The following is a 25,833-nucleotide window of genomic DNA, read 5'->3' as shown; positions in this document are numbered from 1 at the left end:
CGTAAAAAAAACCCCTCAATCGGTGCCCAGCTACATTTTTTTTGGAGAAAGGAATGATGACTTTTAGCATTGGTTCTCTGCGATTCGTACGTTGCAATTTATTTTATTCACGCTTTTCTGACTGCTCTTTAAAAAGTCCACGGGTGTCTTTAAAAGCGCCACTGTGTTTACAGAAAATTGTTTCGCAAATCTTTATTCTGTATTTGCAAACAAAACCGCATGATGGCATCATTTAAGTCTCAATTCGCGTCACTAAATTGCTCCCAGGCGCTGCAAGCTCATTACAATTATGCAAATTCCGAGGGAGTCGTTGGCACCCAGAAAAGTTTTCAAATATTGCCCTTTAAACATCGACGCGTTAAAATCCAGAATTGTGCGTTTGCCGAGTTAAATGCAGCTTATTGTCTCAGATCATTGGATGCCTGCAAGTCCTTGCAGACACAACCCCCCCCTTCACTTGAGCCTCAGGGAAACAACTGGAGACGAACTTGGGCAAACTTCCCTTCCTGTTGTCCTCACCACCACTTCTCAAATCCTTTGCAAAACAAGCCGGAAAACTGCAGCCTGTGGCTGGCGCCTGCTCCTGTCAATCACTCAATTGCCAGTCAGCAGGCGGGCGGAGAGGTAGAAAGAGGCGGAGCGAGAAAACTGCTCCGACTCCCTTTGCCAACTCCGCGCTCGTCCCTTCCCTCCTCCCAGCCCCGACTCCGGGGAGCAAATCGCAGGCGGCGCGGGCTCGATGCCGTGGCCCCACACGCTCCGTTGATCGGCCGAACCCCGCAGCGACCAGGGTTTGCAGCTGGATCGGTCTCCCACTCCACCGAATGGACGGTGCCGCCTGCGGATAGCAAGCCAGGAAGGAGAACGAGAGCCAGCAGCCATGGGTGAGGACACGGCACCCAGGGATAGGAGGTCTTGGGCCGGGTGGGGTCACTGCGGAGGGGAGGGAGAAGTGGAACCGCGCTGGCTGCGGAGCCGCAAGGTGATGACTGACCTGCTCTCCAGGTAATGGCAACGGTCCCAGCTCACAGTTCGCCACTGAATTATTCACAGGCGCCCTCCGCTCTCCCAGCAGCTGGAGCCAACGGGATCAACCCCTGTCCTCGCTTGCTCCCTGATGCTTCCCCCCCCCCCCCACTCTGTACCGGGACCATTTTCTTTTAATTCGTGGCGCTGGAGGAGGAGGCAACATTTCGATAAACAGTAAAACGGGGCGGCGGAGTTTCGCTGGGGGGGGGGAAGGGAAAAGACTTTGGCAAATCAGGGAGTAAAGTGGACGGATTTCCGGTGCAATTGACTTAGTTTACTTATTAACTGCATCGAATCTAACTTTTATTTGACCTTCAGTTCATGTTTTTAATGCTGGAGTTAGAATGGAGTTCCCTGTTAATGATCTACAGTGGTAGACTGCGCCCCACTGTTGAGTCATTGTAGAAGAGAATACATCGACAATACAGGCCCTTCGGTCCTCGAGGTTGTGCCGACCCGTCAATCCCCTTTTTTTTATAAAACCTCCCTACACCATAACCGTCTGTTTTTCTTTAATCCATGTGTCTAAGAGTCTCTTAACTGCCCCCACTACCATCCGTGGCATTCCAGGCATCCACAACTTTCTCTGTTGAAAAAAAAACCTTGCCCCTGATGTCTCCCCTAAACTTCCCTCCCTTAGCTTTGTACTCCATCCATGGAATCGAAATGGTTAGTCTTTACACCACTCCTTTGGCATAGTGAGGCAGTTGGTAGAACTCCTCCCTCACAAATCCAGTGTTGTCCGTGTGGAGTTTGCTTGTTCTCCGCACAACTACGTTGGTTTCCTCTGGGTGCTCTAGTTCCATATGTCCTCTGGTGTTTGCTGATCCTGCTTTCGGAACAGGTGCTGTCTGTCCACCCTATTACAGTCTTGAGGACCTCTATCGTCTTCTCTCATTCTTCTATGCTCCAAAGGGAAAAGTCCCAGATCTGCTAACCTTGCCTCAAAAGACTTGTTTCCCAATCCAGGCAACATCCTGGTAAATCTCCTCTGCACTCTCTTCATAGTTTCCACATCCTTCCTCTAATGAGGTGAACAGAACTGAACACAATACATTAAGTGCGATCTTAGCAGAAATTTGTAGAGTTGAAACATGACCTCCCTACTGAATTAAATGCCTCCCTATCAATGAATCTTAGCATCCCTTTGCGACATCCTTGAGGGATGTTTGGATTTGCACCTCAAGGCCCCTCTGTTCAACCTTACTTTTGAGTAACTGACCATTAACCCTGTACTCAGCCTTCTGGTTAGTCCTTCCAAAATACATCACCTCCCACTTAGCTGGATTGAAATCTCATCCGCAGAATTGCTGCCCCATCCATCGCCTCTTCATCCAGGTCATTTATAAAAATTACAAAGAGCACGGGTGCCAAATAATTTCCTGTCCCAGTCAAATAATTTAATTCTTATCTGTGGAACTTTTAATTTTCAGTGAACAAAAAGCCCCAAGCAAAAGAATAAGTGGTTGTGGTTGGATATGTAAAATTTGGATTGACATGTTTTTAATATCCAAGTTGTACTGTAGGGAAGCAGGTCCTTTAGCAGATTGTCTCCATGTCATTCTGACTCCATTAAATCAATTTTCCAGCATTTAGTCTGGAGCCAGGATGTTTCAAGTGCTTGCCTAAATTCTGCTTAAAAGTTATGAGAGTTTCTGCTGACATAAATTTCTCAGGAATATCTAACTAATATCAATCAAAGATAAATGATGACGATGGTTTGTCCTTAATTTCTAGTTCCACTCTGGTCACTGGATGTTTTCTGCTTGGTTCTTCCTTGTATGTGGACAGATGTTCAAAGGGCAGCCCATGACTTTGAGTAGAGAATGGGAACCAAATAGAAGGAAGAAAGGAGATATGAGGATTGAGGAATGCAGAATATACATGAGCTGATGATCACTCAGGTGAGACAGCCTCAGCATGATGGGAATTTGGGGAAAAAGAGTACCTGAATCCTGAGACTTGAGGACATGGATGACTGGTTTCCTGATAACCACAAAAAAAATATTTGGAAGAATAGAATTTCAGGCATATAACTTCCTTTGCTGAGCAGCTCAATAGCTGGGATTTCTCTGCAGGAAGCTGGAACAAGATGGAATTAAAGTCAACGCAAACGTTGGGGAAAAAAAGTAATAAATCCAAACGAGCTCTGACAGGTGTGATGGAATGTAATTTTTGTTTTGGGTTTCTGTTCTTGGGTCCAATAAGAAATGGGAACAGAATTGGGCTAACAGGCCCATTGAGCCTGATCTGCCATTCAACAAGATCTTGTTGATCTGGCCATGGATTCAACTCTGGTTACCTGACCTTTCCTCTCAATCCCTATTTACCCTACAATGCAAATAATTGAATGATTGCTGTGGTGGTGCAGTCCTTGGTTTTGTATGTGAGCAGACAGTAGAATCCCATCTACTTGAGAGTATTAATAAGTTGATTGACAGTACACATTGATTTGTATGCTATCTTCCTTTTTCACATGCAGATTGCAGATGGACTTGGTGTACATGATAGATGGATTTGGTGTACTCATAAAATGGTGTCTTGTAAATTGCATTTTGGATGGGAATGTTTATGATGAAACTTTTTTCAAGAAATTTACTGATATTTTAAATTTTCCTTTCTGATTGTTTTGTAGAAGTATTATACTTGTGCTGTATCCTGACACAGTTAACCAAGATTTTTATATATATTTAAAAATAAAAGTTAGTCTGGTACGCAAAATAAAAGTGGATGATTTAATTTGTGCAGTAGTTCCTTTGGTATTTTGCAACTTTGACAGTAAAAATACAAAATTAATGGATAGATGTTTTAAAGTTGCCTTTCATAAACAAAATTAGAAGCAGAATATGTTTTCTGTGGAAGTTGAGTGGAAACCGTATTAGGCTTGGTCTGATTGTCTCAGTCCTCCCCTCTTGTTGGAACAGCACTTACTAGATGACTTCATTTCATGTATTTTTCAATAAATGTGAGGAAATGCACTGTGAAGTACATGGTTGTATGTAGAAATATGGAATACTGAAATTTTAAGGCCCTAATTGAAACACCACTGGCTTTAATTATATATTTTGATTTTCAAGTGTATGATAGTGTGATGCTTTGACTTGTGTGGCCAGGTTGGACATTGGATGTATGCTTCTGATTTATTATGTTGTGGCTTCAAACTTTGCTCTAGATGATTTGAGTAATAGTGATTGTTAGATTCTTCACCAGAGAACAGTACGAGTAGGTGCATTCTTTCAGAAGAATCAATAATTCAAGGTCCTTCTGTCCATTGGATACTGAGAAGCCTACTGGCAATCGTTTTTGCATTCTGTTCGTAGAACTTTACAGATAAATGTTATTTTTATGTAGCTTTTATGCTTATGAGATCAAATGTAAATATTTGACAAATGAAATTTAAATTGGTCTGATTTTTGATTGCAATTTCAAATTTGTTTATAAACTTTATTCTTTATACTGTACATCTCTCCAGAGATGTATTGTACATGATACTATTATTCTTGCTGATCAGTTTATTTTTGCACATCTGTTCTCACAAGTAGATGCTACTCTCACGCTTAGTAATTCTTTTACATTTGAACTAAGACTTGCAGTGAAATAATTCTTATGACGTTGATTCTTCTACTCAGTCATCAGACCAAAACAGTTCACTCAGGATTAGATTTTCTTCACTTTTTATGGTTCAGACATAATTGAAACTAATTTGTGTTTTTTGATTCAACAATTTCCTCCCATTTCCTTACCCATTTTCTCCTTGGTTGATTTGCTGTGCAAATCAGATTTATTCTTCTACTTCATATAGCATATTGTACTCAAGAAAGGTTCATACTTGCCTCTACCTGCTTTTATCTCTAACCTGCTGCATATTGATATTGCATTTCTTCATTCAGACTTCAAAGTGCTGGGTGACTTGGTTAGTCAAGTGTTAACTCTCAATCTTTTGCATAATTAAAAGATGCATTTGCCCTACCTGTTTGCACATATAGAGCCCTGGAATGTGATAGTCCGATCCCCAGGAAGGATCTGTTTGAAGTGAAATGATGGTTCACCAGGCTGATTCCTGGAGTGATTGGTGGGTTTGTCCTTTAAGCAGTTTATCAGACTTTCAAAAAAAAATGAAAGGAAAACTCCTTAAATTCCTGTTGTCTGACAGTATAGATGCAGGGATAATGTATCTTCTGACAGGAATGCCTAAAAACCAGGAGCAAGTCTAAAAGAAATTCAGGAGAGGTGAAAATAAATTGTTTCATTTAGATGATAGTAAAACTTAATAATTTTTTACCCAAGAAGGATGTGGAGGCTTTGTAATGGAGTAGGATATAATTGCAGCTTTGTTGTAGGAGACTTTAATTTCCCAAGTATTGACTGTGACATCCTCAGTGCCAAAAAATTAGATGGGGTAAAATTCAGTGTATTCAGGAGGGTTTCTTGAAGCAGCATGTAGATAGACCAACCTGGGAAAGGGCTACACTGGAACCTGTGCTGAGAAATGAGCCTGACCAGGTGATCAGTTTTATTGGAAGAGCGATCACAATTCTATAAATTTTCAAGGTAGTTATGAATAAAATTAAGCCTGGACCTCATGGGAAAATATTAAATGGGTGAGGGAATATTATGACCTCATTAGTCAGGAGTTGGAGTGAGTTTATTGGAAGTAGCTGATATCCCTTTAGCTAAAGGGAGTTCCGGACTGGCATGTTCCAGTAAAGAGGAAGGACAGGGTAAGACAAACTTAGATGACCTTATTCAGGCAGCTGGCCAAATTTTGACGAGCATGAAGAAGAGCTTGGGTCTGAAATATTGACTGCCTTTTGGTCAGCACATTTAGGTACTGCACTTGGATGATGAGAGATGTCATGAATCTAATCAAAAAGAAAAAGAAGGCCTATGTCCGATTTAGGAAGCTAGAATCAGTCAGGGCCCTGGAGGAATACAAGGATTTCAGGAAAGGGCTCCAGCTCTGTCAAAAGGGGTCATGAAGTGTCTTCAGTGAGCAGAATTCAAGAGAATCCCAAGAGGAGGGCAATAATAAGAGGCACAATGTAGGATTGCTCATGTGTTGCACACCTTGAGATCAAGAAAGAAATGGTGCTGGGGGTTTGAAGAACATTGTCTCCAGAGCCTGACAGGTGATTGAAAGGGACAAGAGAGTTGAGGCTTTAACGGCAGTCATTGTATTCTCACTAGCCGTGGATGAGGTGTTGGAGAGTAGTCAATGGTGTACCTGTGTACAAGAAAAGAAATGGGGATAATCCAGGAAATTGTAGGCCAGTAAATGTCATATCAGAGATAGATAAACTATTGGAGAGGGATATTTAAGGATAAGGTTTGCACACATTTGTTAATGCATGGTCAGATTAGTCAGCATGGCTTTGTATGGGGGGTGTTTAGAACTTACAAATTTGATGGAGTTTTTTTGTGTGGAGGAGTCAGAGGTGGTTGATAAGGGTAGGGGAGTTGATGTTGTTTACAGAAACTTTTGTTGGGCATTTGACAAGGTCCTCCATGGTGGGCTGATCCAGAAGGAACAAATGCACAGGATCCACAGTGAAGTGATAGTTTGGATATTGAATTGTCTTGCACAAAAAAGTCAAAGGGTACTGATGAAAGGTATTTGTTCAGGCTGGAGGCATGTGACTTGTGGTGGTCTGCAAGGATTGGTGTTGGAACCCCTGTTGTTATAGATAAATGACTTGGATGAAAAAGTAGGTGGATGGGTTGATTACTTTGTGGATGACACTAAGATTAGTAGATTTGTGGACGACGTAGAGGGATGTCAAAGTCTGCACTACAATACAGATCAGTTACAGGTATGGGTAGAGAAATAACAGATGGATTTGATTCTGGGCAAGTGTGAGGTGATGCAGTTTGGGAGGACAAATGAAAGGAGATAGACAGTATGCAAGAGAAATTGGGCAAAGTTAGGTTGTTTTCTCTGGAATGTCAAAGGCTGAGGGAAGACCTAATTTTAGTTTCTAAAATGATAAGGTCAGAATCTTTTCCTCCAGGATTTTAAAAAAAAAGGTGTCACATATAAGAGGATGTGCATTGGAGATGAGCTGGGGAAGTTTAAAGATGCACTCTTTACACAGTGGTGGATGCCTGGAACAGGATGCCAGGAGTAGTGGTCTATCATGTGCAAGCAGTAAAATTTAGTTTGGCTTGGGTATGATGTCCCATGCTACACATGGGCTGAAGGCCCTGTTCCTTTGCTGTATGTTTCATGTTGTATGGGAAGGGAATCAAGAAAAATGAGGGTTGGGCAATAATGTGGCGCTGATGTGGATATTTTAAAAAAAAGTCTTGTCATAATCTGAATAGCAAAACTGGCATGCTGTGCTAAATGGTTGATTCCCAGTTTTGTTTCTTTTATTTTTAACCTCCACCAATACTTCTCCGTCTGGCAACTTATGGCTTTCTCTGATGTGTTGCTCTGCATTGTCGAACCGAGACAATTAATAACTTTTGCTTTTCAGATGCTCCTTTGTATTGGCCTATTTCACATTTTGTCCTTAGTAATCCATTCAATCATTGGTTCCCTGTTTGCCCACGACATCATTTTGCACAAGAAAAGCAGTCTAGATGACATCAACACCTTTTATTAATGTTTTTTTTTAGATAGAATTTGCATGATTTTACTGGAATGAAGAATGTCCGACATCTTGGCATTGGTCATTACATACGAGCGACCAAAACTCAAAATTCCGTTTTCTTGCACGACTTTGACAGCATGCCGTAAGTGCGGTAATACAGAGGCAGAACTTGAAATGCACGTCATTGATACGTGCCATTCATTAGCCAGTTGTTTACAGAATGGCTGCAATTAACTTTTGACTGCAGGCATTCTGGGAAATTTACTTGGGGTCTAGGAGGTAAAATGTAGAATGGGAGTGGCACCCTCATTCCTGTTTTGACTTTTTTTTTACACCGTGTGCATTCCAGGGAAAAGGCAATAATTTCCTGGAATGCAACGGCTGTGAATATTTAAAAAAAACAAATTTGACAGACATTCAACTTAATCTTTCAACAAGGAATAAATTAGAGTCCTAATAAAAAGAAAGCTTGCATCTTTCCATGTTACTCATAGGCTTGAGTGGGACCTTCCAAACCCTTATGTTATAATGCTGAGATATGGCTTCCATTTTGTATGAGCATTCCCCAAAAAGATTATATTTTATGATTTTAAAATATTGCCACCACAGGGTCTGGGCCCAAGATCGCAGCGCTGATGTTTGGCAGCGGTCTCAAGGAGTTGTGACTCCAGAGAAGCAGAGGACTAGTTCAGAGCACTAGAAAAGAGGGAGACCACCCCCTGTTTGAGAAGGAGAAGCAGATGAAACAACCCATGGGACAAACCAGAAAGAGGCTCTGAGGCTGGAGAACTCGCAAGTAGAAGGCTGTTGATGACTTGAGAAGCCAATGTGGACTGTGGGCTGATAGCGACTATGATCAAGGGATTCGCACCAGGCTGTGGACTGCTGGAGACTGGCTGAAGGGGTACCAGTTATTGGATCCGAGCTGCAAGAGAGGCCAAGGATACTGAAGGATTCCTGATCGTGTCAGAGGATTGGGTCTGGAGCTCGGGTTGCTGATGGTTTGGACTGAAGGCTGTGTGACTGAATGTAATGGGTGCTGGGAGATTTCTGCTGATGGGAAATCTTTGTCTGCCTGATGGTGGACCAAAGGAAATTTTGTGTAATATTACGTTTTCTGTTTTATTACTTGATTAAAAAAAAATCTTAAATCTTGAAAATGTTTTTAAGATGTTTAACAGGGAAGAAAATTGGCCAGAGAATTTCTGATGATCTCCACACCCCTACTCCCACTTCAGAATAGCGGCATGGGATGTTTTGCATCCACTGAGGAGGTCTTTTGTTCAATCTCTTTTGTTTAAAGGACTCCTAATGCTCACTCAGGTTTATTTGTTATTTTGACTACTGCCATTGGAGTTGCAAAGTACAGTTGCTCTGAATGTTGCACCGTTTGATTTTTAAACTAACTTTGTTTCATCAAGGCTTTGCAGTGTGCCTTTACTTCATTGTTGAGTAAATCCTAAACCAAAATACGAAGGTGTGTTGAGAAACACACATACTGCAGATGCTGGAATCTTGAGTGGACAATGAATTGTTAGAGGAATTTATTTGGCCAGACAGTATCCATGAGTAGAAAAAGTCAGTCAATGTTTTGAGCTTTAATCAAGACCAAAATAGAATAGTTGAAATTGGATATCTTCAGGCGTGACAGAGTAAATAGAGGGGTTTGGGAGATAAATTGGGAAAGGTTTGTTAGAGCAGGTCACACACAAACACTTTAATACACAGAACTTTTACAGGAGCTTTTGTAAGGGAGATCCCAGAGGGACAAGCTGGCAAGCTTAAGAAAGGTTGCCTGGGCAAAGGAGAGGAGGACTGGCTGTTTGGTGTTTCCCTTAGAATAGGAGAAGCAGAAAGGAACTCTGTGGTGACCTGAAAGAAAGAGGGTATCATCTGGAGAACCCTGAAGGGGGCAAGTTTCATCAGAAGGGAGCAAGTTTCATCAGAAAGACACTGGAATGGCTGATTAAAAAGGAATAAGTTGTGGATGTCCTGGAATGAGGAAAACTTTCTCTGAAAACCAACAAGAATCCTTCTGACCATTTACCTGTTAAGCACCAAAGCCTGGTGAACTTTATTAATGTTAACTTCTGTGCACAGTATAAGCATTGCCTGCAACCAGTGAGATTGGACTGTGAATCAAAGAACTTCGCTGAACTTATACACACATGCGCTTAGAATTGGAAGGGGTTAAGTGAGTCAATCGAGATAAGTTAAAGTTTGATTCTATTTTCATGTTCAAAGATAATTAAAAGCAAAGTAACCCTTTGTCATATTGCTGCTGGGTTTTGGGGTCCTCTGGACTTGTAACAAAGGGGGGAAAAAAAGCTAGGGGAGAGGACCAGAGGGGGTGATTGAGTGTGGGACAGAAGATAGTGGAGATGTCATCCATTTTTGGGGTGAGGCCAAATGTAAACGAGGATCTTATCATATTTCTTCTGACATACTTAAACCTAACAGCATGAATATTGATTTTTTTTTTCTAATTTTAGGTAACCCCCCCCCCACCTGATTTTTCTGTTTCTATGTCTTTAACTTTTTCTCTCACTACTTTCCCACCTACTTCCTAATTAATGATTTCTCCCTCTACCTGTCCAGACAGTTGTGTTTTTGTCCTTGTCTTAAAAAAAAATGGTTTACAAGTTATTTTGGAACTTCAAATCATTGGATGCAACATGTAATGTATCAAGTATTTGACAGGGTGTGGCGGTACGCCATTAGGCAGATGAACCGGCCCTGCTTGTCATGCACGCGGGGGGGCAGCCGGACGAAATGGTGCTGTCGGAGGTTTCCTCCTGACCTCGACACTGGGCTCAGAAGCCCACGCTTGGCGACCCACGTGACTTCCCGGTGACGTCGGGGGCCCCCCAGCACGGTTCTCAGCCAGGTCCGGGCTGGGAGTATAAGATCAGCCAGGCAGCCTGCAATAAATCAGTTTTGCCCGTCTGGTTGTGCAATCCTTCAGTTAGCAGTGTAGATGCCGCTACAATTGGTGACCCCCACAGGTTCAAATGTCTTTGAATCTGACCTGAACAACCCTTCGATCAATGCTATAGCCATCAAGCTTTCTGACTTCTGGGTTCAGGAGTCAGAGACCTGGTTCAGCCATGCAGAGGCTCAGTTTCACCTCCACCAGATTTCATCGGATCCGATCAAGTTTTACCATGTGGTTGCCACCCTGGACCAGGCCACCGCTGGTCAAAGGAGAGGAGGACTGCACCTCGTTCAGCACCCACCCGTGGAAGATAAGTACGGGACCATCAAGCGGGTGCTCACCGGCTCCCTCGGCCTCTCCAGGTGCCAGCGTGCCACTCGGATGCTGTACCTCGACACCTTGGGGGGGACAGAACTCCAATCGAGTTGATGGACAAGATGCTTGCACTCATGGACGATCACGGGATGTTTCATTACATCCCCACCCAAGACCCGCCGGTCCATGCCAAGGCACGCCGGCTCCTAATGAATAAGCTCCAAATTGCGAAGGAAGAGTTCACGCATTTGCAGGAGCTGGGGGTCATTCGACGCTCCGACAGTCCTTGGTCCTCACCACTCCACCTGGTCCCGAAAACCTCCAGCGGCAGGCACCCCTGCGGAGATTATCGACAGCTTAACGACGCGACAGTACCTGACCATTACCCGATCCCTCACATCCAGGATTTTACGGCCAACCTGCATGGCGTGAGGGTATTCTCCAAGGTCAACCTGGTGCATGGGTATCACCAAAATGGCCATTATCACCCCCTTCGGCTTGTTCGATTTCCTATGCATGCTGTTCGGGCTCAAGAACGCCGCCCAGACCTTCCAGCACCTCATGGACACAGTGGGTAGGGATTTGAATTTCGTATTCATTTACCTGGATGACATCCTTGTCGCTTGCAGAGACCAGCCACAACACAAGGCTCACCTGCGCACCCTCTTCTCCCTATTGGCTGACTTCCGCCTAATGATCAATTTGGCCAAATGCTAGTTCGGGAAAGAGTCCATGCAGTTTCTGGGCTATACCATCACGGTTGAAGGAGCTACACCTGCCGCTACGAACGTCGCTGCAGTCAGGGAGTTCCCACGTCTGGACAACCTCAAGGGGCTACAGGAGTTCGCAGGTATGGTCAATTTCTATAACCGCTTCATTCCAGGCGCAGCGTGCATCTTGCAGCCGCTCTTTGCCCTCATCGCGGCCAAAGACAAGACACTCGCCTGGACTCCAGAGACCGCCAGGGCATTCGAAGCCACGAAAGATGCCCTTGCTACCCTGCTCGTCTACACATGCACCGACCTGCATATGGCGCTCTCCGTTGATGCCTCTGCTACAGCTGTTGGCGCCATCCTGGAGTAGCAGGTGAACGGACAGTGGAAACCACTCTCATTCTTTAGCCGACTTCTTCGCCCGCCAGAGCACAAGTATAGCGCTTTCGATCGTGAATTGCTGGGCAGTATCTGGCGGTGCGTCATTTCCGCTATTTCTTGGAGGTGAGGCCTTTCACCATTTTTACTGACTACAAACCCCTCACTCAGGTGCTCGTTATGGCAAGAGATCCCTGGTCGGCCCTCCAACAGCATCACCTCTCCTTCGTGTCAGAGTTCACCACCGACATTTGGCACAAGGCGGGGTAAGACAACGTGGTCGCCAACGCACTCTCACGACCGGCCATTTGCGTGCTGATACCCGGCCTCGACTTCGACCAGCTTGCCTGGGACCAGAAGTCCGATGAGGAGACGCGGGCCTTCAGGACTGCCATCACGGACCTGTGGTTCCAGGACCTCCTGACTCGTCACGGTGAGGGCACCGTTTTGTGTGATGTCTCCATGGCCACCCCACATCCAGTGGTTCTCCAGCAATGGCGCCGGCAAGTCTTCCACCATGTCCATGACCTTTCCCACCTTCCATCAGGTCCACGGTCTGTGTGGTGACAGAACATTTCATCTGGCACGGGTTTCAGAAGTAGATTGTGGACTGGGCCAGAACCTGCACCCATTGCCAGATTTCAAAGGTACACAGGCACACCAGAGTGCCCATACAAGATTTCGAACATGTCCGGGAACACTTCAGTCACATGCATGTGGACATCGTCGGACCCTTACCCGTTTCCCGAGGTAACCATTACCTTTTCACCGTGGTCGACCGCACCACTCGTTGGCCCGAGGTGATCCCAATGCCAAATGCCTCCACGGACTCCTGTTCCCAAGCGCTTTTGAATGATTGGGTTGCCCGATTCGGCGTCCTGAACCACCTCACCAGTGATCGGGGCACCAAGTTCACCTCTGCGCTCTGGGCATAGCTCGCCAACAGGCTGGGGATCGAGCTACATCACACAACGGCCTTTCACCCACAGTCCAATGGGCTAGTCGAGCGATTGCACCACCACCTTAAGTTGGCACTGATGGCCCGCCTCACTGGCCCCGACTGGATGGACGAGCTGCCAGGTTCTCCTGGGCATCCGCTCGACACCCAAAGAAGACCTACAGGCGTCATCGGTCGCGCTGGTCTACGTTGTACCGCTAGCCCTACCCAGTGAGTTAGTCAATGCACCTCACAACCCCCAGCAGTCACCGCACGGTCTACGTCACTGCACTGTCTACTTCCCCACCTCCGGGCCCATTTGGACTCCTTCACACTCCTACCGCCGCCCTGACACGACACACGGGCCTCTTGCATCCCCAGCGAGCTCTATTCCGCAGAATACGCTTTTGTCAGATGGGGCCTGTCCACAGCAAAGACCATACAAGGGTCGTACAAAATCGTCCACTTACACACTGGACATCGGTGGTAAGAGGGAACTGTTTATGGTGGACAGGTTAAAGCTAGCCCACCTTGACCCCACCGAGCCAGTAGTTGTGGCCCAACCCAAGAAGGAGGCCACCCGGCAAAAAAAGAACATTGGCATCGGTTCTGGGGGGGGGGGGGGGGGGGAGTGGCTGGTCGCGGTTGGCGACTCACGTGACACCCAGGTGATGTTGGGGCCCCCCAACTCAACCCGTCTGGTTGTGCGATCCTTCAGTTAGCAGTGTAGCTACCGTTACAAGGGCATTTTAATTTTTTAGTACAATTGATCTGGGTGTCTTGTGAGTTATTTAAGTGAGTTTTAAAATGTCTTAAATATTTGATGATAGTTTGTCACAGCACTGATTTACCACAGCTTACAAACAAATAGAGAATACACTCACTCGTTTCTTTCAGCACACCATGAAGTCGACTTTCTTTTTATTATTTACTAGACACAACATTGCATTCTCCAACTCCCCATTCATCATCCAGCCAAACCCTTCTGACCTTCTCACTATCACAGGGATGATCCTGACGCTCACTCTCCTCCTCCCAACGAATGTAAGTACTGTAAGGTAAAACATCATGAGATGGGAATGTGTAGGGAGTTACCCTGTACAGGGCAGTAACAAGAAGGGGAGGTGTCCTTGTACTCCTGTTAGGTAAAACATCATGAGATGGGACCGGAGAAGGAGTCACCCAGTACTAAGGAGTAACAGAATGCATCCTTGTACTTACAAGATAAGAGAGACATTGATGGATTGAGAGGCAGGAAGCTAGCAGGGAAAGGATAGCAACAGTTTTAGTCATTGGACAAGTAATGATATGATGATGTTCTAAGCATGTATCCAAGGGTATAAAAAATCACCATTTTGCTGATAACGGCAGAATGCATTCTCCGGCTAACATCGTTAGTCGCAAGTGTTACAATCCGGTAATAAAGAACAAAGAACCCTGATTTCGACTCAGCCTGGTGTTTGTCTCACTCATTCATGAACAAAGCAGACCTAACAGTACGCAACCACAACAGACCACCACCCAAGGTACGTAATGGTCCGGAGGGCTGACAGTTCAACCGGACATTGTGCGATAGTGCAAAACAATGCAAGGTCCAACTGGCCAGGGTGCGATTGGTCCTTAACTCTGGTTTTGACGCAGTACATGGATGATCGATATACACTGGCTTCAACCTGTCGATGGAAACCATATCAGCTTTTTGCATCCCTGTCATAAAACTTGAAATGGGCCATTGTAAATGGGATGAAGTGGTTTGCGAACAGCATCGTGCCAGAGGAATACATGAGTACAGCATTGTTAATCATTCGGCGCATACACTGCAGGTGACACCTTCCTTGGAGGAGTAGATTGGAGTAATCTAACATTTACCCAAAGACTATCAACATAACTGGCCAGATCACAGAGCATTATGCTTGGACAAGGGTCTACAAACTTGCCTGACGTCTATAAACTAGCTCTGCTGCTGAATATCCCAAGATCTACCTTAACGGCAGTTTGTACTCCAAGTAGAGACATGGGCAAACAATCACTCCACATTCATGCTGCCTTTAATTGTCAATGGAACACTCAATGAGGCTATTGACCTCCAGTTGAAAAGCTGAAGTGCAAATGTGGGTAGTGCCCAGAAGATCACTGAGAGCTTGGAACAACGCTGATTTGAACTGAGGCCCTTGATCTGTTGTAATAGTAACCGGAGCACCGAAAGATGGAATCCAACGATCTACGAAAGCCCTAGTGACTGTCTTTGCAGTGATGTCAGTGATAGGAATAACCTTCTGCCACCTGGTAGTCCAGTATTCACACATGAGCAAATGAGTATATCCCCGAGATGGTGGGAGCAGGCCTACCCAAGTCTAGGTGCATGTGCTGGAAATGGGGAATCCGGAACAACAAAATTCCCCAGCTTGGATTTCATGTATCTGGAGATTTTAGAGCATTAACATGGCAGCCAGGTCCTTGCCCATCCTGTTTATCATGAGGCCAGATAAAACATTTCCATACCTTGTTTGACTCTTTTACCAGGATGCGATAGATTGTGAAGGGACTCAAAAATTTCCTGCTTCATCACCAAAAGACCAGTTGATCTGGTGATATCTGATGAGATCAGGGTTGGTGTGGTGTGAACGAGCCATGGCGTTGAAATCGATGGCCTTGTATGTAAGGTGTCAATGTTGCACCTGGGCAGGGCGTCAGCCACGACATTCACTTTTCCTCGGATGTGCTGTATGTCTGATGAAAATTGTAGGATGAAGTCCAAGTGCTGAATCTCTCTGAGCTAGTAAAGATGTGTGCTTGTATTCGCAGTATGCGTAAGAAGCTGGTGGTCTCTATAATTGGTGAAAGGATGACCTTCCAATAAAAAGCAGAAATGTTTCATTGCTAGATGAATGTCCAAGAGTTCTCGTCCAAAAGATCTATACTTTGCCTGAGCCAGTGATTTTTTTAAAAAAGAGGTTGGGAAAAAAAAGCCAGAGGTTTCAAATGTCCACGGACTCATTGTTCTAACACTGCTCCCACAGCACTGACAGATGTATCTATGGTAAGAGAGAGCAAGGTGTTGGGCTTTTGATGTACAAGGATTATGGGATTCACAAGCACAGTCTTCACGTCATTGAAATGGCATCGTCTCCCAAAGTTAATGGTCTTTTGGGCACGGAGTAGTTCAGTGAGTGGTTATAGAGATGCTGCAGCAATAGTTGGCAGGAATTGGCGATTTTAAAAATACATCATGTCATTTAAAAAAAAAAGTTGCAATTGGAAAAATGTAACTGCTGTAGGAAATTCGCAAATCTCGCACTTTCGATAAATTGGGCACGATGCCATGTTGTATAACGTATCCAAAAAATCTAAGAGCAGCAGTGCCAGAAGCACATTTACTGGGATTAATCACAATACCAAACTCATCAAGCCTCTGAAACAATGAAATAAGGTGGCACTTGTGCTCCTCTTCATCCACATTTGTGACCAGAATATCGTCGATATAAACTCAAAATTTGAGGCTGGTGAGTATGTGGTCCCTAAATTGCTGGAATGTCTAAGCTGCATTCTCTTGACCGAATAGAATTTGCAGAAACTCAAATTACTGCTGTCTTTGCGATATCAGGAGGCTCATCTAGAATCTGATAGAAAGCATGTAATATATTCATTTTTTGCAAATGCATATTTGCCGTAGAGGTTTGCTGAAAAGACATAAATTGGGGATGTTGTATCGGTCAGGAATGTTGGAATTGTTCAGGATGTGGCAGCCTTTCGCAGCTCCCCCACGGGGCCTCACAAAATGAAGGACGAATGCGACGATCCAGCAAGCTGCACGAGGCCAGCAGCGCTGCCCTCCAATTGGCCACAACCAAAAGAGCTTAATTGATCTCTCAGGGAAAGCAGATCACAAACGCACCAATCATTGCTGAGAGGGTTTTGATCACGCCCCTCAGCTTGAGAATAAAAGCAGGGCTGTGAGCCCAATAAAGCTCAGTGTTAACTCCACCCAACTGGGTTTGTGTCATTCTTTCTGGGAACAGCGTATTCTTTCTAAGCTAACCTGCATACAGCTATAACCTCTCCTGCGCTATAGGCTCCATAGAGCAGCTAGCTACAAGGGCACGATAATACCACAATGTCACCAATCCCCAGGAGACTTTTTTGGAACCATATGCAATAGTGAAGTCCAGCACCTGTCAGATCTACAGATTATGCCCAACTCTTGCATGTGGGCAAATTACAATTTTAAGATGGTCTGGGAGTAATCTACAAGCCTGCGCTACCACTGGAGGAACCCAAATCTCTATATGGTGGGTTTGTTTGTTTGTGTGGCAATATGATGGGGTCACTAGGTGAGGGAAACACTTGAGCAAGTTTCGGAAAGAGCAGGAGCCAGGATGAAGGCTCGTCAGGCAGCTGACTACATTGGAGGGATGACAGAGGCAACTCAATTGCATGCAAGAGCTGTGGTCCATGACACAATGATTTTTTTTCCCACCAACGAAGAAAATTGTGACATAAAACCTGCTCCCAAAATAGAATTTGCCATGTTTGCAACCGTGAAAACCCACCAAAAAGGTTTCTTGAGTCCAAAATCCAACGTGAGTGACCTCTGGCCATATGTTTGAATATGAAAATCATTTGTGGTTGAAAATAACACATGACATTGGGGTATCTGTGTTCTATGGAGGAACCATAGAAATCTCTTTATCGGAATCGACAAGAAATTGAACACCCTAGAAACGGTCTTTGAGGAAGAGATGGCGGACAACATGCCCATGGGCAGCACTTGCCTCTACTGCTAACCCTGATCGTTTCTCTGCTGCCATTTGTACAAGTCAAAAAGTGGCTTCTAACTAATATCCCGTCCTTTTCCTCTACTGCATCCTCGATCACCACGATTCTAACCTGGTCAATGGATGGAATTCCATTGTGTGCCCAAATCCTCGATCTTTGTAGTCAGTGTTGCAATTTGCTGCTCGAACTCAATTATTGCTGTGGTGCTGGTGCTACCTTTGATAAGGTCCTTGTGCTTCACAAGGTACAATAAGCAGTTGTCCTGTTCCATTTGCTCCTGTTGACTCGGGGAAGAAGCTCGTCCTATCTTCAATGCAGAGATCATGGACATAACGAGTTTGGCATGATCCGCTGACTGATCAAGGGTGGACATTGGAAAGACACTCACCAAATGCTCTTGAAAGTGACGCAGTAAATATCTAAGGAACCTCTTTTTTCAAAAATCCCCTTCAACAGCGTCTGTTTCAGCTAGCCTGCGCCACCTCCTCAACATCTATGACAGTGGCCTATCGCCTTGGCTGTCATCAGCTAGTAATTGGGCAATACAAGTCTCCCAAGATCAGTGGTTCTTTCCACTCACTATGGCATAGGTGTTCTGTGATTAGTAAGGGATTGCTTAAGGTGGTATGTAGATGAAAAGAATGTTTGAAAACCACTCATTGGTGCCTCATTGACTTGTTATGTGCACAGTTTCATAACTTCAAAGGAAATGGACCATTGACCATTTTTCTCAAGCAAAATATTTCAGCAACAATTGGGTGCAGAGCAGTGATTCTCAACCTTCCCTTCCCACTCACCTACCATCTTAAGCAATCCCTTATTAATCATAGAGCACTGATGGCATTAGGATTACTTAAAGTGGTATGCGAGTCGAAAGAAAAAGTTTGAGAACCACTGCCCTAGATGGCAGAGTATGCCACAGAATAGCCTCCTTAAGCATGTTGTATGGGTGATTACCTTCTGGATCCACTAAGACCTTCTCCACTTCACAGGAGTAAATGTACTTAGACCTGACTTGTCACACTGAGGGCAGAAAAACACGCTTTGCGGTTCACAAACCGCTGGTGCATTATTAATGAAATCAGGGGAAATGTTTAGTTTGGCCTCCTCAACCTCTCCTGTAAAGGGTTTGTCCTTATCACTATCCATTTTAAATTAGAAGGTACTGTGAACTCATGGGGTCACCACTTGTAGCAGCACTAATTTAACACAGCTTACAAACAAGGAATTCGCTCACTCGTTTCTTTCAGCACACCATGAAGTCAACATTCTTCTTCATTATTCACGAGACACAACATTGCATTCTTTAACTCTCTAAACCCCACCCAGCTAAACCTCATTGGCTCATGGGTGATCCTCATACTCTCCTCCTCCCGACGAAGGTAAGCACACAACCGTGACAACTTAAGTTTGCACTCTATTCCTGTTGATAGAATATTAACTTGAGTTGCATTGGTCTTGTGGTTTAAAAGCATTTTAATGAAACAGCTCAACATAAAGCTGAATATCATAACACAAGGTAAAAAGAGGAATATAATTGAAATTGTTAAGCTATGAAATTCAGAGTTCCTTTATTTTGCAGAATATCTTAATAACGGTTTGCTCTGTGATGCAATAAAGTGAAATTGTGACTGGATATTTGTTTTTAATGTACATATTTGGTTAGTTAATTACAGTGTTGATCATCATGGCTGTTGTAAGTTGGTTTCTTTACCTCGGTCGTTCGAGACCCTTTGAGATGGGAATGAGTACAGTGATCTTCATCCACTTCATCCTTCCTTATAGAATCAACAATTTCCATGTCATCTCCTGAGGACAAAAAAATGTGGGTTTTCTACCAATATAAGTGAAGATTAAAATAAAATTGTTGGTAGCCACAGCAGATAACTTTCACAGATTAAATGATTGATGTTGGTGTTTTCTATACTGTGTCGGTTGCAGCTGTTTCTTCTGCAGGTGGATAGAAGTTGCAAAGTTGAAAGCAGATGCCAGTGAATTTTGCTTTTCGGTGTTGATATTTTAATATATCCACAAGCCCCAGAGTTGTCAGTTATTGAACCAGCCTTTCTATATGGTTTAGTGCTTTGGTTTAGTAGGTACAACTTTGCCCTATTGCATGAATTTGTCCAGGAATTTTTTTGGCAGAATAAGAATTAATTAAACGTTGGAGAGATTATCAGTTGGTTCAGTTTTGTTGTTCACAAGAAAGGTACATTTCTCTTGATGGTACCTTTTCTCCAGAAGTTCAATTTCAATTTGTTACGAGCCCAGAGGACTCCAAAATCCAGCAGCAAAATAAATTCACCAAGACAATTGGTTACTTGAACAAAAGTTGCTTTTAATTTTCTTTAAACATAAAAACAAAATCAAACTTTGTTACTATTAACTAAACTTAACCTAACTCAACCCCCTTCTAATTTAAGCGCATGTGTATGTATTGTATATATGTTCAGGAAAGTTCCATGATTCACAGTCCAATCTCACTTCTCACTCCCAAGTTCACTGGTATCAGTCAATTCTTGTACTAGGCACAGAATTTAACTTTTATGAATTTTCACCAGGTTCTGGTGCTTACTTAAATGATTACTACTCAGGATGATTCTTGTTGGTTTCAGAGAGAGAAATTTGTTGCTCGTTGAACACACACAAATTGATTTCCTACAATAAGACACTTCAGCGTCTTGTCAAAGAAACTTGCTTCATTGTTGGTTTTTCCAAATAATAACCTCTTCCAGGTCACCACAGAGTTCCATTTGTTTCACTTATTTCAGGAGAAACACTCGAGCCAGCCATTTCCTCTTGTAAGCACTACAAGGGTTTTGAACAGGCTGAACTCCGAACTCACAGCCTGTCCTCAAAATGGGGTTTTAACAAGCTGCCAGCTTATCATGCATTGTGTCTGTCTGTCTCTAGAATCCTGTTTGGTTTTTTCTCTCTCTGCTTGTGAAAACCAAACAATCATTCCCAAGACTCCAAACTCAATCTTTCCAAGATCTTTATCAGCACTTGAACCCAGACTGTCCATTTCCACCTGCTTTTTAAAAATTCCTTCTGAAGCAGTTTAATTGCCTTTGGATATCTGGCTTGAGCAAAACTTTGGCATTTTAAATGAGATGTGTTTTGTAAGTATCTGTTTGTAAACCCCCACAATCTATTGCTTTTAGAGACCTATTTATATATAATATACCCTGTAGCAAGTTGCATTTTTCTTTTGGAACTGAGGTTTATTGTGAGAGAAAACTTCAGGAAATTTGTCAGCCTTCAGCAATTACCTAAGTGGCAGACTAAAGGCAGTTTTGTGTAATATTACTTTTCTGTTTTATTTCTTGAAAATAAATAGTACTGATGTACTCTTGCTGTGGGAGTGTTGGCTGCTTCCCAATAGGATAAGCTGATCTTTAACAGATAAATCGTTGTCAAATTATTTTCTAAATTAATTTGCTCATTGGCAAGATGATGGTAGATTGCTGAGTTGGTTTGGTTCCTCTAGCCTCCATGAACTTGAAGACACGAGTGTACCAGACGTTAAATCACTGGGTTTCTAATCAACCCATGAATTGAATTACGAATTTTAAGCATTGAGTCCTTATGTTGTGCAACACATTTTCAAGAAAATAATGTTGGCATCATTGTAGTTCAGGAGGTGAGGCTTTACAGGGAGTCTGAAGAAGTAGTCAAAGTTGTCCTCAATTTGACATTTTTGTTCTTATTCAGTAGAAAATAACTAGCACTTACATACTCCTTGAATTTGTAGGGATATTTGCAAATCTTGAGGGTATCTAGTGCCTCATGGCTAATAAAAAAATTGCATCTGACAAATGGAGAATGTTTGAGAAAAACAGGTGATTCTGGTACAGAGCTGACAACTTTGAAAAATTTTCAAGCATTCATGTGCAATAGATTGTTGTTTTATATTGTATATAGATATGTTTTTGAGAGATAAATTGGGGCAGGTTTTTTTAGTGTAGGTCACATACAAACATTTAAGTAACCATTTGTCTATCGATGCTGGGTTTTGGGGTCCTCTGGGCTTGTAACATTTTTGGGGCATCGTCCTTTCAGATTGAAAATGAGAGTTTTTGGATCTTAAACTTTTGGAGTTATTGTCATTTATTAGTTAATTGGTTTTTCCAAGTTAATTTAAAGCTTGTGTGTGGAAAACAACAACAATGGATGTTGATACATTTTTTGTCACAACCATCACTTGCAGAGCGATAAAGCTGACTGAAGTCAAGCATTAGATGAGGAAAATACAAATACAGAGGATTATAATGAAATATATAGGTGAGGGAAAATTTGTTGAGAAAGACTTAGATAATTTTCTGGAGGATAGATCTTTTGAATTGCATTCGGAGTTGGAGAAACTGAGGGTAGAAGAAGAAAGAAAGAAACGGAGGGTGTTGGAGGCTGAAAAACAGGATATATGAGGCAGAATAAACTGAAAAACAGGAAATAGGAGTTAGTGGTAGCTGAAAAATGGAGTAAATTGAAGGGGACAGACTATTTCAATTAGCGAAGTTAAAAATTGAGGGACGTAAGAGAATTGAGGTTGTAACTCCAGGGAAGAGGTTTTTGGCTAGTAGAGAGGTAAATCTAGTTCCTCCTTTTGATGAGGGAGAGATAGATTTATATTTTCAGCTTTTTGAAAAGGTTGCTGAGAGCTTAAAATGGCCAACAGAAAAATGGCCTCTAATGCTCCAAAGTGTATTGAAGGGAAATGCACAAATTGCATCATCTAGTTTGACTCAGAGCAAGTGGCAAATTATGGTATTGTTAAACCAGCAGTATGAGTTGATTCCAGAAGCATATAGACAAAAATTTAGGAGTTTGGTGAAAACATGGAACCAATCTTTATATGGATTTTGCTCTGGAAAAATCTGTATGTTTTGTCCGTTGGTGCACCTCAAAAGGAATAAATAATTATTTTGACAGATTGAGAGAATTGATATGAATTGAAGAAATTAAAAGGTGTGTTCCAAATCAGATTAAATTTTACCTGGATGAGAGAGACGTGGGGACATTGCAGCAAACGGCAAGATTAGTGGATGAATTTTCTTTGATTCACAAAAATAAATTTCAGAATAGTGAGCATTTTCAGAGAGTTACTGTGGAACAGATTAATAAGCCTGTTCAGAGGCTTAATGTGGAGCAGAAATTAAGTCTGGTGAGAATGTTAAGAGAAAAGATGAAGGTAAGGTGGGAAAGGGCAGAACTTCTGGATTTGTATGTTTGTAAGAAACCTGGTCGTGTGATTGCGAATTGTCTAGTATAGAAAAAGAGATGAGAAAAGAGGGTTTCAGACAGTTGAATTTAAGGAGAGCAGATGTTCCAAACCTGGTAAGGGTGTCATGGATGTTTTCAAACCTTTTGTGTCAGAGGGCTTGGTTTCAGTAAAGGAGGGAGAATCATAGGTTCCAGTTAAAATTCTTAGAGATGCTGGGGGTGCTCAGTCACTGTTGTTGGAAAATGTTTTATCTCTTGATCAAAAGACTGACACAAGGGAGATGACTTTCATTAAAGGTGTTGGAGGTGAGGTAGAGTCAATATCTCGTCACAACATAGTGCTGAATTCAGAATTAGTTAAATAACCTGTTGCAGTAGGAGTAATTTCAAATTTACCCATGCAGGGAGTCTCATTTTTATTAGGGAATGATTTGGCAGAGGATAAAGTTGGGTCAGTTTTGAGATGAACAAATCAGCCTAGTAAGGATGATGTTAAGGAGGATTATGAGTTGTATCCTGCATGTGCTGTAACAAGGTCTTTGACTAAGAAAATGATGAGAGCTGAGGAAGATCCAGTTGATAGAGACTTGCCCAGTGCTTCTGAAATAGTCTTGAAAGAGCAGATTAATTGTGAGAGTAAGGATTTCTCTTTGTCAAGGAAAGAGTTAATTCAGCAACAGTGGGCAGATACAGATCTTATAGACTTAAGGGACAAAGCAGTAAGAGAACAGGAGATTAAAGAAATGGCTTGTGGATGTGACTTGAAGAGTGAATTGTTAATGCAACCGTATAATGATAAGGGTAGTGGAGAACAATCTGTATCTGTGGTGTTAGTTGTTGACAGGGTGGAGGAAGTTATGGATCATAAGATTATGGAAACAGAATCTTGTGAGGGTAACCTTAAATAAACCATGGTTCCTGTGTGCCTGTCTGACTCAGCAATTTTGGAAAATTTTGAGGAAAAGTTAGGCCATTTTAAGTCACAAGAACAGATGCAGTTGAAAGAATTTTGAAACATACTAATTTGTTTCCTGATGTGCCAAAAGGGACATCACTGATTATCATGATGTGGACCTGGGAGAGGCAAGTCCCATAAAACAATGCTCATATGGAATAAACATTCAGAAGAGTAAAATCGTGGATCAGGAGGTGGAATATATATTGAAAAATTATATTATTAGACCTTCAAACTTTGATTGAAGTTCTCCTTGTACTTTGGTGCCCCAACCAGATGGAACTGTTTGGTTCTGTACAGATTACAGAAAGGTTAATTCAGTAACTAAAATAGATGCTTATCCTATTCTGAGAATAGATGACTGTATTGATAAAATTGGGAAAGCTAAATTTCTTACTCAGTTGGATGTGTTGGAGGGTTACTGGTGTGTGCCTCTAACTGAGAGAGGAAAGAATATTTTGACTTTTGTAACTCCATCTGGTTTATATAAGTATAATGTGTTACTTTTTGGCATAAAAAATGTCCCTGCAACATTCCAAAGGATGAGTAACTTGGTAATCCAAGGGTTAACACATACAGATGCTTATATTGATGACTTGGTCACAAAAGATGAGTCATGCGAAGAACATCTAAGGGAAATAGACAAATTGTTTGCAGGATTATCCAAAGCAAACTTAATTGCTAATTTAGCAAAAAGTCAATTTGCAAATGCCACTGTAACATACTTGGGTCATGTAGTTGGCTATGGCAAAGTTGCACCTATTCAAGCTAAGGTGAATGCAATTTCTGTGTTTCCTATTCCCAATGGCAAGAAAGCAGTGAGAAGGTTTTTAGGAATAGTAAAATGTTATAGGAAATTTTGCTGAGGTTGCTCATTCTTTAACCAATTTTTTGAAGAAAAGGGAGAAATTTGTGTGGACTAAAGTTTGTCAGATAATTTTGGAAAATTTAAGGGAGATGCTATTCCATTACCCTGTTTTAAAATTCCTGATTTTGACAAACCATTTTCTTTAGCAGTGGGTGCCAGTGAAGGGGCAGCAGGTGCAGTTTTATTGCAAATACATAATGAAAGTGACCATCCAGTTGCCTCCTTGGCAAAAAAAATTGATGCTCATCAAAGGAACTATTCCACTATTGAGAAGGAACTGTTGTCTATAATATTTGCTCTGCAGAATTTTGATGTGTATCTCGGTACCTCTCATGAACCAATTGTGCTATTTACTGACCACAATCCTCTGGTGTTTTTTTTGAATGAATTGAAGTATAAAAACAGAAGATTGTTAAACTAGAATTTAATATTGCAAGAATGTAATCTGCAAATTAATCATATCAGAGGTACAAATAATGTAAAAGCAGATTGTTTGTCAAGATGTTAAAATTGATCATGTATAGAAATATATACTCTCAACATTGGGTTGCATTGTGTTATATATTGTGTAATATCTCTTTAGTGATTTTTAAAGTCAGTTTAATTATAACTGAATTTTAACTCGAGTTAAAATTACTTTGAGGGGAAAGTGTGACATTATGTTGTGTTTATATTGTATATAGATATGTTTTTTGGAGATAAATTGGTGCAGGTTTTATTGTGTATGTCACATACAAACATTTCAAAACACATCTCATTTAAAAGACTGAAGCTCTGCTCAAGCCAGACAGGGTGGCTCCTGGCTCCTGGGGGCCTTTGTAAAAACTTTGGAAAGTTCCCAAGAGACTTAACTAATAGATTGCTGTTTTGAAAAGCAACAGATGAAAGAGATTGGAGAGGTAGTTCTGAGCTGCAGGCTGTCTGGGAGTGCAGCTTGCTGTTCTAAGAGGGTCATGTGGTGATGCAAGCAGTCAAACAGGCTTTTCTCTCTGTGTGTGTGTGTGTGTGTGTGTGCTTCTGCAGTTTTACAGTTCAGCAGCAGCAGCTGGTACTGGAACAGGGCAAGCTGGAAATCTTGTGGGAAAACCCCATTTTGAAGACTGGTTGTGAG

The 25,833-nt window shown here is 42.5% G+C and overlaps 1 protein-coding gene and 2 long non-coding RNA genes across 4 annotated transcripts in view; 2 read left to right on the top strand and 1 right to left on the bottom strand.

Moving 5' to 3' along the window:
* Nucleotides 1-1,226, bottom strand: part of LOC138736753 (uncharacterized) — a 52,644-nt gene extending 51,418 nt beyond the window's left edge. The window contains exon 1 of the long non-coding RNA XR_011340555.1: nt 995-1,226. This is a non-coding gene — a long non-coding RNA (uncharacterized lncRNA). The remainder of the gene's footprint in view (nt 1-994) is intronic.
* Nucleotides 620-25,833, top strand: part of cd2ap (CD2-associated protein) — a 187,673-nt gene continuing 162,459 nt past the window's right edge. Inside the window, exon 1 of one of the 2 annotated variants that reach the window (XM_069886760.1) lies at nt 620-884. In XM_069886760.1, the coding sequence (XP_069742861.1) occupies nt 881-884 (4 nt within the window). In that variant the 5' untranslated portion in view covers nt 620-880. The remainder of the gene's footprint in view (nt 885-25,833) is intronic. The other variant, XM_069886759.1, reaches the window with a different exon arrangement.
* On the top strand, nt 893-8,782 carry LOC138736754 (uncharacterized). The gene is made up of 2 exons (XR_011340556.1): nt 893-1,005; nt 8,232-8,782. It is a non-coding gene; the product is annotated as an uncharacterized lncRNA (long non-coding RNA).

The sequence above is a fragment of the Narcine bancroftii genome, chromosome 6 (assembly GCF_036971445.1).
Source record: "Narcine bancroftii isolate sNarBan1 chromosome 6, sNarBan1.hap1, whole genome shotgun sequence".
NCBI lineage: Eukaryota > Metazoa > Chordata > Chondrichthyes > Torpediniformes > Narcinidae > Narcine > Narcine bancroftii.
This window is presented reverse-complemented; position numbering and strand designations above follow the sequence as displayed.